At 32.1% G+C, this 11,522-nt stretch overlaps 1 protein-coding gene across 1 annotated transcript in view; it reads right to left on the reverse strand.

Moving 5' to 3' along the window:
- LOC134699854 (uncharacterized) overlaps positions 1–10,983 on the reverse strand; it is a 75,240-nt gene extending 64,257 nt beyond the window's left edge. Inside the window, exons 1-2 of the mRNA XM_063561261.1 lie at positions 10,845–10,983; positions 2,319–3,317 (exon numbers count right to left, since the gene is read on the reverse strand). Of these exons, the coding sequence (XP_063417331.1) occupies positions 2,319–3,242 (924 nt within the window). The 5' untranslated portion in view covers positions 3,243–3,317; positions 10,845–10,983. The remainder of the gene's footprint in view (positions 1–2,318; positions 3,318–10,844) is intronic.
- Between the last annotated feature and the right edge of the window lie 539 nt (positions 10,984–11,522).

Here is an 11,522-nt window from a genome sequence, read left to right on the forward strand (position 1 = left end):
CTATTATTCTTACCAGCACACTTGGTACAATTAAAAACCTTATAATAAATTGTTCAAATAAGGCCTTCGAAAATAGTGGAATAAATTACTTTTGGAGTGTCAAGAACTCGTTGGAAGTACTTGATAAATTGCATGCTTATATTGGTGATTTTGAATCTGTTCAAAGTTTTGATTTTTCTACCCTGTATACCACATTGCCTCACATTCTCATTAAGAAAAAATTCACACACCTAATTAAATGGGCATTCAAAAAATCAGAATGTGAATATATATGTTCAAACTCTTTTAGGTCATTTTTTAGTAGCAATAAACAAAAAAACTATGTTAATTGGACATGCTTTGATACTTTATATGCCCTTGAATTTTTACTAGATAACATTTTTGTTCGCTTTGGGGATTCCGTATATCGTCAGATTATCGGAATTCCAATGGGGACTAACTGTGCACCACTTATTGCGGACCTCTTTTTGTATTGTTACGAGTTACAATTTATGACAAAAATAAGCAAAGACCCATCAAAACAACATCTGATAAACAAATTTAATAATACTTTTAGATATTTGGATGATATTTTGGCTCTCAATAATGACGACTTCAGTATGTATATTAATGAAATTTATCCTGGTGAACTCACTTTAAATAAAGCTAATACTAACAATGACCACTGCCCTTTCCTCGATCTTGATATCTATATCACTAACGGAAAGCTGAATACTAAAATTTATGATAAAAGGGATGATTTTTCATTTCCTATCGTTAATTATCCGTTTTTAGATGGTGACGTTCCCTTGTCACCATCTTACGGTGTTTATATATCTCAACTTGTACGATTCGCTCGTGTATGTAACAATGTTTTAGATTTTAACGAGAGAAATTTATGTATTACTGAAAAATTATTACACCAGGGTTTTCGATATCACAAACTAGTCAAAACATTTACTAAATTTTATCATCGGTATAAAGACATCATTCGTAAATATAGCTCAACATGCAGACTTTTTATACGTTCAGGTATTTCACATCCAATTTTTTATGGAAATATTCTTTATAAAGCACAAAGGTGTCAGTATTCACCTCATAAACTTACAAAACCTTTGAATAGACTTATTAAGAAGGGATATAATTACGATACTGTTGTCAAGTCATTAAAGATTGCATATTTTGGAGTTAATATTGAGTCACTGATAAGGTCTTTGCGTCGGAACTAAACACATTTATTCTAAAAACAGTTGTTGGCATGACACGGGTTATGTTCTTCTCATATATGTTATGATGGTATGATACTAAACCCCTTACGGGAAGGATTGTGCCTGATGTTCATATGATGAAATCATAATCTTTCAGTCAGTTTAATTGAAGTCTGGAGCTGGCATGTCAGTTAACTGCTAGTAGTCTGTTGTTATTTATGTATTATTGTCATTTTGTTTATTTTCTTTGGTTACATCTTCTGACATCAGACTCGGACTTCTCTTGAACTGAATTTTAATGTGCGTATTGTTATGCTTTTACTTTTCTACACTGGTTAGAGGTATAGGGGGAGGGTTGAGATCTCACAAACATGTTTAACCCCGCCGCATTTTTGCGCCTGTCCCAAGTCAGGAGCCTCTGGCCTTTGTTAGTCTTGTATTATTTAAATTTTAGTTTCTTGTGTACAATTTGGAAATTAGTATGGCGTTCATTATCACTGAACTAGTATATATTTGTTTAGGGGCCAGCTGAAGGACGCCTTCGGGTGCGGGAATTTCTCGCTACATTGAAGACCTGTTGGTGACCTTCTGCTGTTGTGTTTTTTTATTTTGGTCGGGTTGTTGTCTCTTTGACACATTCCCCATTTCCATTCTCAATTTTATCAATACATATAACATTGTAGTTATAATTTACTTAACAAAGGAATATAATTCACATGTTTGATGTTGGTTTCTGTATGGTCTGTGTGTAATATTGTATGTTTTTACTAGTTATGTCAAATATTGAGCCATCTGTTTTGAATTATTCAACATTTTGTAATGCTTCTTTTTTTAAAGGCAACTTAATATGGTTTTGTTCATTATTGAAGACAGTACAGTGACCATATTTTGCTTACAACCATTTACTTGGTGGATAAATACTGTGCAAGCTCACTGAATATTAGAAGAAACATTATATAACCATGATCATGATGATCACATTTATGTATTAACATGATTAGGGGGTAAATTACTTTCAAACTATGTTTCCAATTTGCAAACATAATATTTTTATGAAAGTCTGTTATTTTTACCTCATGTTATATAACACTTCTTATCATGTCAAAACAGTAATGCCTTATATATATATACCTCTCTAATAAAAACACCAAACCCATTTTGCGTATTGACTGTAATTTCCACTTTTCCCTCCATTTCAGCCCTTTTTGAAATATATCTCTCTCTAACGTCCATCATAAGTTCTTGGATATAATGTACCATCAAATCAACTGTAGTCGCAGCACGATTTTCCTTGCTGTATTCTGTTAACGTTGCCTTCATATTTTTTTCCAGTTTATAGTCCTTCCAACAGTTGTTTCGCTCTCTGCTAGGTAACACATGATTCAAGCTGGAATCTATTCCATTCATCTTACCGAAATAACAACAACAGTTTGAGTTTTTTTCATGGTCGATATGATCGAATACATTCTCCGGAGAATCCAGACCATACAGCCTGGACATGATAAGTAAGTCTAACACTGCGTTTCCTCTTGCTTTGCTTGATTGTACAAGCTCACCGTAAAAAGTATTCAATCTATCAGAAACAAAGTCGTTTTTGACTTGGAAGAAAAGATAATGAACCAAGTAATTAACATGATTAGGACAAAGGTCTTTGTCATAGCATAAACTCTGTATGATATGGCCTTGTAGTTGACTTTTAACAGGCAAAAATCGTATTCGAAGGTATAAATTATTTAGTCCTCTGAATCCATCTTTCATACTGTCACTCAAACTCTTTCTTGGATTTAGCCATGTGCAAGTTTTTTTATCTTGATCGAAACAGGCCAGTCCAAATAGATGTATAGCTGCTGGCCCAATAGTCTCGCCAGGATATCTTTCCCGAAGAAGTTTGTAACACAGATCTTGTACAGGAAGTGAGAAATTCTCTGTTGGTACATTGTAGTTATCGGTTTTTATTCCGTGTAGTTTTATGTTTACTGACTGGTACTGGTCATTTCCAATCCCTCTCATATATATGTTACCAGATTGTCTTAAACTACTATGATGATTCCCCATTGATGTTGTTTGATGTTGTTATGGTAACTCAAAAGTGTCAAGTGAATTCCGTTCTCTCTCATTCATTTAAAATTTCTACAACAAAAAATCTGGATTATTTAAAAATTTATATTTTTACACCAGGCATGCCATGCCAGGCGCTGTTAATTATGTGTATTGGTATATATACTATATTTTTACACCAGGTGCTGTTAATTATGTGTATTGGTATATATACTATATTTTTACACCAGGCCCTGTTAATTATGTGTATTGGTATATATACTATATTTTTACACCAGGCACTGTTAATTATGTGTATTGGTATATATACTATATTTTTATGCTTTTACATTTTTCTCACTGATACACATAGTTAATATGGCTTCTACTAATGAAAGTTCCATTTGGAGCTAATGTGTTTAGAGACTACTGATGTCATGGATGTCAGTACACCTTTCCTATATTGCCTAAAAAATCTGTTATTAGTGATCATGAACCTGTTAAAGGTATGACAACACATCAATTATTCTATTAAGAACTAGTTTCTCTTATTGGATAGCAAGACATCACATGAATATTATTTGTATTCTTCAGTAAAAAATTTAATCTGTCTTTCAAAAAAACAAAACAAGAATGTGTCAATAGTACATGTAGTACACGGATGCCCCACTCACAATATCATTTTCTATATTTAGTGGACCATGATATTGGGCTAAAAATTCTTAATTTGGCATTTAAATTAGAAAGATCATATCATAAGGAACATGTATACTAAGTTTCAAGTTTCAAATTCATCAAAAACGTAACCATGACTAAAAACTTTAACCTGAAATTTGCACTATCATTTTCTATGTTCAGTGAATTGTTAAATTGGGGTCAAAATTCTAATTTGGCTATCATATCATAAGGAACATGTATACTAAGTTCCAAGTTGATTGGACTTCAACTTCATCAAAAACTACCTTGACCAAAAACTTTAACCTGAAGTGAGACAGACAGAAGGACAGACGGACAGATGAACAAACGGACGCACAGACCAGAAAACATAATGCACCTTTACTATTGTAGGTGAGGCATAAAAACAGACAAACAATCCATCTGTTTAAGAATTGTTACATGGAAATGACCAGTGGGGCATGGTTTCTCTGTTAGTGACGACAATTTTATATCAAAGTTGTCAGGTTGTTGGAATGCTTGCCGTAGGCTTTTGTTAATTATAAAATTATAGAAAACTTTATTTATATTCCTATATATACTGACATGACTGAAATGTTGCACTAAAATTAATGGCAGTACCTTATAGTTATCACTATGACTGGTCTTCAGTCTTTCCTAAAGAAATTGTATGATAACTCCAGTGCTTTAAACAAATTGAATTCATGAGAATTTTTCAAAACATGGTAACTGAATGAAATAAACCTCACCTTTTTTTGGGGCCAATCATGCATTTGAATGGGGAAATATAGTTTGAACCACCCCTTTGTCCTGGGTTGAGGACCCCCCCCCCCCTTTTTTTTAAAATGGTTGTATTGGATTTGAATATGTCTTACCTGTAAATTTAAGGTCCATTCAATCAGTTGAATCAAGAAATTTTCATTAAAAATAGATTCTATCAAACATTAATCGTTACATTCATGACATCTGTTAAATTCCTTTGTTTATTAAAGTCATGAAGTCAAATTATTTCCAAAAAATCTGAGCTGTTTTAGCAAGTACTGGACACAATTTGGAATAAAAATCAAAGACATAATATCTCTTTATTAGCATATTTTTTGTTTGTATTAGTAAATGTTGCAATTGTTCTTCATTAATTTGATAAAGTACTCTGTTTTAGGGATTGGCAACCTATAGCCTCTCCCAAGTGAATTTTAAACAATGTTTTCATAAAGTTCTATTTAACATGGAGAACAATGCTTAATTTTTTAAAAGGAAATCCATTGTATTTGTTATTGAATTATATCAGTTATTTGTCAATTTAAATGATTATTTATCACAGTGATTTTTACAACAATGTAAAATGAGGAAGTAAAAAGTAAACTAGTCCAAATGACAACACTGAAGGAAATCGAACAAGGTCAACTATAAATAGTTTATGAATTAACTGACTGTGAGAACAATAAATAGCCCCCTTATTTGTTCTGAATATTTATTTTTTTTGGGGGGAAGGGTAAACATTATAAATGTAAGAAAAATTATAAATGCATAACACTTAGTTTTTACTTTTTACAACAAACATGACAAACATGCAGGCTATTATTTAAACTTGAAATTATTTTTAATAATTGGCAATGATGGACATGATGGAATTTGCATAATTCTTTGTGCTTGAAATTTAAAAAATTCTATGTTTATTCTGTATTTTAACATGTTTAATGTTCTCTGCTGCACACAACACTTTCTTTTATAAAGAAGCTTTAAGATAGCACATTTTCAGTAGAATGTACTGTGCTGCGCACAACACTATCTATATATATATACAAAATATATTGTATTGAAGGTATATTAACTATTACATGTATTATGTGCCACTCAAAACATTATATCATACAGAAAAAACATGGAATTCATTGATTAGCATGGATACATGTAGAATAACCATACATTGTCTCGAAACATAAATGTTATTTGTACAAGACTTAGAAACAGGTAGATAGCAAGGCTGTGCCAAGCATTTCTACCTGTTTTGAGCTGAGTATGAAAATAATATTTCTATTTCAAGACAATATACATCATACTGCAACTCTCATAACTGGTCTTCTTCTTTTGGTAACAATTTGGTTTCTAGCGATCCTTCAATTATTGAAGATTATTCGCCGGGCGTCGACTATAAAATTTATAATTTACACTAATTTAGCAACAAAAAATCAAAAATAACAAAATCAAAAAATCAACATAATGTATGTACATTTGAAAAAAAATAAATTGTGATAAAACTATATACATTTGATAACAGAATAGTTAGGGATAGAATATGGGGATTAGAGCAGATTCTGAGATCATACTCTTGAATCCCTCTACCGTACTGCATGATACTATTTGTTGTGGCAGATGATTCCAATTTATAACTGTTCGTGGATAAAATGAATATTTATAACTGTCTTTAGATGTTTGTATTTGCCTAAATGAGTGTGGCAGTAACTTATAGTTATCACTATGACTGGTCTTCAGTCTTTCCTAAAGAAATTGTATCGATCATAATTAACTCCAGTGCTTTGAACAAATTGAGTTCATGAGAATTTTTCAAAACATGGTAACTGAATGAAATAAACCCCACCTTTTTGGGGGGCCGATCATGCATTTGAAATTGAATGGGGAAATATAGTTTGAACCACCCCCCTTTGTCCTGGGTTGAGGACCCCTCCTTTTTTTTAAATGGTTGTATTGGATTTGAATATGTCTTACCTGTAAATTTAAGGTCCATTCAATCAGTTGAATCAAGAAATTGTCTAAATGAAGTATTTAAGGTAAACACCATCATTTCTTATTTTTGAGCCAAAGACTGAAGACGTTAAAGGAGTAGGTCCGGTAAGGACCGATTTTGGCCTCAAATTTAAGTTTCATCTGACGAAAAGATTTTGACCACTTTTTAAACACTTAAGTGTCTATTTCATATGATTCAATTAATTTATGTGCAAGATTTTAACTTATTTAGTCATTAAAAACAATCCGATTCAAGCTCAAATATGAAAAATCTACCAAATATATGCGAAAAAACGTCACTTTTCAGATGGTTTTTGTCAAAAACGAAAGTGGCCGCATCCGTGTTCATCCTCAATCTTTACATATGTTATGTATTATCATCAAATACAACTTCCATTTCAATATTTTGGATGAACACGAATGCGGCCACTTTCGTTTTACCCGGAAACCGTCTAAAATTTAACTAAAATGCTGGAATTGTGGAGATTTCCGTAATGTAGCACGACTTCATGGTGCTAGTACCCAATATATGTGCATTGTATTGTCAAAAACAGCCCATATTTATGTAGCACAACCATTCTACTATCCAATAATTAAAAAAAAGTTTAAATTTTAACAATTTTGTAAAACTGCTATATTTTGGGCACCTACTCCTTTCCGCGAACCTGATTGTTTTATTGACGTCATAAATAAAAATCTATGGAAATGCATTGTCAACATCATAAACATGATAAACAATGGGATATATACAGTCAGTGACTGTCAGTGAATATACCATGTATACAATCAATGCAATTTGACTGCTCCAATTGCACAGCTCCCGTATATATATATAGAATTTTACATACACATAACTATATATATATACAATTAGACTGTTAAATAATAAAAACCCATGGTTTATCATGGTTTATAGCATATGATATAATTATTTGAGAAACAAGTGAACCTGGATGCATGGATGGACGGTTGGAAGGACCGACAGACAGGGATAAAACAGTATAACCCCACAAATTAGGCTGTTAGTTTTCTTGTTTGTTTTAGAATGCCATTTCAGGCCTTTTAAACAGTCCAACAATTTACAGATCTATAAGAGTGGCGATTTACAGAAAAGAACCGAAAAGGACCAAAAAGAACCGAAAATAACATACCGGTACATATTTATTTTGTAACCAAATTTACTACAATGTACGTCTTTTGATTGAGTTTTAACATTCATTTCAATTAATATTTTATAGTGTGTCTTTCCATGTCATTGTATGTTGTGATGCCACACTACTGTTTCAGATAAGGTTGAAAGTTTGGTACCATTAAAACATTTAAACCCAGCAATTGTTTGCATCTGACCTAAGTCCGGAATCTGATGTTCAGTAGTCTGGTAGTTGTAGTTCGTTTGTTGATGTGGTTCATAAGTGTTTCACGTTACTCGCTTTTTATATAGATTAGGCCGTTTGAATGGTTTTACACTAGTAATGTTTTGGGCCATTTATAGCTTGCTGTTCGATTTGAGCCAAAGCTCCGTGTTGAATACCATTATTTGACCTACTAGCAATGGTTTTCTTTTATAAATTGTGACTTGGATGGAGAGTTGTGTCATTTGCACTCTGACTCATGCCACATCTTTATATATCTAAATACATGAAATATAAACACGAAATTTTGATTTTGTTTACAATTCCTCAAAAAAACAAATTTTGGTTTTATTTGCCAAAAAATCTCCAAAATCCCCTTTTACTCTATATGAAATGCAATGAAACAATAAATATTTATGCATTGGACGAAGTTTCCCTTTGGAATGGTATATGTATTATTTGGACCAACTCCGACTATATTATATACTATCTTTGCTGTTTTGATACTATTTTAGTTTGAAAATTTGTAACAGGGCTACAGAATGGGTCATAAACATTAAGTTTCAAAGCATACAAATTGTAATGTACTGTTATACCACTTTCCCAGGTGAGGGGGAGGGTTGGGATCCTGCTTACATGTGTTACCCCACCACATTATTTAAGTATGTGCCTGTGGAGATTACCACAGGATTACGACATTCCTATAAGTTTGTACAATACCATTGGCGATGTTGGTGGCTTCAGTGATGTCGCTGTGGGCTCTTTGAGTTGTTATTAAAAGTCATGGCTGAACAGATGTATTTGTTATATTAGCGAAAATATCCTACTTTTAACCTCCACATTTATGGTACCGTGACCAATGGATTTAAGGAAGCTCAAATCAATAAGATCCGGGAACAGAAGTGCTGTTTCAAAACTTTTTCGTAAGATAGATGCAGCGAAGCAAGATACAGATTTCGATCCAGAAGAATTGAACGCAACATTTGAAAACCTTCTTCAGAAGCAAAAGATACTGAACAATTTGATTGAGCAGATACTCAACCTAGCCACAGGAGAAGATATAAAAGTGGATAACCAATGAAGACCAAAATGATAAAGAAGACTAAAACTTTAACAATTTTAAAATTGACTTTCCAAGTTAATTCAATTTTTCATTTATGTGAACAAGAACTTAGTTAATTAAGAAATAATTCCTTCCTGTCATGCTCTATGCTCATTTTAACATGGGTAGGCATTATTGTTGTCGATATTTTACACTGAGCATGCTGAGCATTAGTGAGGTGTAAAATGTGGTCAAATATAATGCTTACCCATGTTAAAATGAGCATAGAGCATGACATGCAGGAATTATTTTGATTCTCATAGGACAAATTCAGTATATTTATAGGTCGAAGCGTACGAAAATACCTTTAAAATGATTGACTGTTCCTGTTTCCTCCCCGAGGAGTCTGTACATTGCATTTCATATTTGATAAGTTTAAAAACTATGAGCAGGGTAAATATGTTGTTTTATAAAAATATATAATAAAAGTTTATGTTAGCTGCTTAAACATGTTAAAGGTATATATTTTAAAGGATAACGGTGGAAATTACGTTAATATGAACAGTAAGTTCGTGGGCATGTGTCAAACATATTTTGTGCTCATTAAAACACGGCTTTGTTTACAAAGCGTGATATGGACGTCATATTAGAATTCAATTTATTTCATACATCAGTCAGGGATATACATGTAACTCTATAGGGTTATTACAGGAAAATATTATACATTTGTTATAAAAAAAAATCAAAGAACAGTGATAACATATTATGTATGTTACATGTTTCAAAGGGACAATATATATCATTAGTTTAGTTAAAAAGTATAAAAGTTCTATTGATATTACTTTTTTCTATATTTTTAATAAACTATTTAAAGATTGTACAGTTCATAGTTTGCGAATTCGGCATAGTACACCACAGTGCCTGTCTCAAGTCAGGAGTCTGTTATTCCGTGGTTGTTGCTTGTTTATGTCTTACATATATATTTGTTTTTCGTTCATTTTTTTATATAAATAAGGCTGTTAGTTTTCTCGTTTGAATTGTTTTACATTGTCATATCTAGGGGCTTTTTATAAATGACTTTGCGATATGGGCGTTGCTCATTGTTGAAGGCCATACAGTTATTTTTGTCTCTTGTGGGCAGTTATCTCATTGGCAATCATACCACATCTTTTTTTTTATATAATGATATATACATTTGTAAATGAAAATATCTTTTCAAAAAATTTGCAATTTGCTATTCCACTTTTGTAACCAAAAAATTGCAGTTTGCTTTTCCCCTTCAATAAATAAATCAATGTCCTTTTACCTTCTTTCCGGGCCCTTCTTGGTTCTTTTCAGTTCTTTCCTGTAAGTCGTCAAGACTCCTTTTAAAGGTGAATATGCGGTATAGGATTTGCTCATTGGTGAACAATTGGTCTCTTGTGGAGATTTGTCTCATTGACAATCACAACACATCTTCTCTTTTTTATATTTCATGACATCATAATTTTGGGCTTAGGTAAACACTGCATGATCATGTCCATAATGATGATGATGATGATGTCAGGTTTCGTTTTTTCTTTAGGCCTTAATATTTTCTAAAGATAGTTGTGTCAACTTTACTTCATGCACCAATGTATTAAAACCAAAGTATATGTACTATTGATGCTGGTTAAACCACACCTTCTATTTTAAAGAAACATCGTAATTCTGACACTTGTTGACAAATGAAAAGTTTGTGTTTATCACTGTTGACAGTTGAATTTATTCAATAAATATCAAATTAGTCAATGACAGTTAGTATCAGATTTAAATTATGGTACTCACATCATTCCTTTACATAGAAAACAGTCTTAAAGACTGAGATTCACAGTCTGTCAGTTGTTTTCTTAAATTTTCATCGCTTGTTTTCTGAAAGTAGAATTCCTGGAAGTGCATGATCTAAAAAGACAAAAAGCTCAAGACATTCCGAACGGAAAAGTCTGGGATCCGGTCGTATCAGGTTTTTGCAACCTTCGTGTGGTGAGTTAGGGTCCCAGACTAATATTAAGATTACCTATAATAAGTGGGTGATTCCGAACCAGATATGCACAACCCGTAAATTGTTATGTTACTTGTACAGCTTACGACGAAATTTCAAAACCTCTAGCAAAAGAAAGTTAATAATAATATTTTATAATTACAATAAAAACAACTGAAATTATAATAATATACTAGAAAAAAAGAAAAAAAACAAGCACCCTAAAATAAATACACTGAAAGAAAAAGAAGCCCTTTTTGCAAATAACGAAGAGCAAAAAAACAGACAAATGAACAAAGAAAACATCCAAAACAAAAATCTCGATTACTTTGAATCATTTTCTTATAGTTTTAGAAAAAAAATCATCGCCCTTGTCACCCTTGGCTTATAGAAGATTCGGCAAAGTTAGTTTTGAAATACTGAAATGTCAGTTCTTTGCATTCTGCACTTTTTTTAAGATAAAAATTTGAGTCTATATATTGTTT

The sequence above is a fragment of the Mytilus trossulus genome, unplaced genomic scaffold (genome assembly GCF_036588685.1).
Source record: "Mytilus trossulus isolate FHL-02 unplaced genomic scaffold, PNRI_Mtr1.1.1.hap1 h1tg000085l___fragment_1__unscaffolded, whole genome shotgun sequence".
Taxonomy (NCBI): Eukaryota; Metazoa; Mollusca; class Bivalvia; order Mytilida; family Mytilidae; genus Mytilus; species Mytilus trossulus.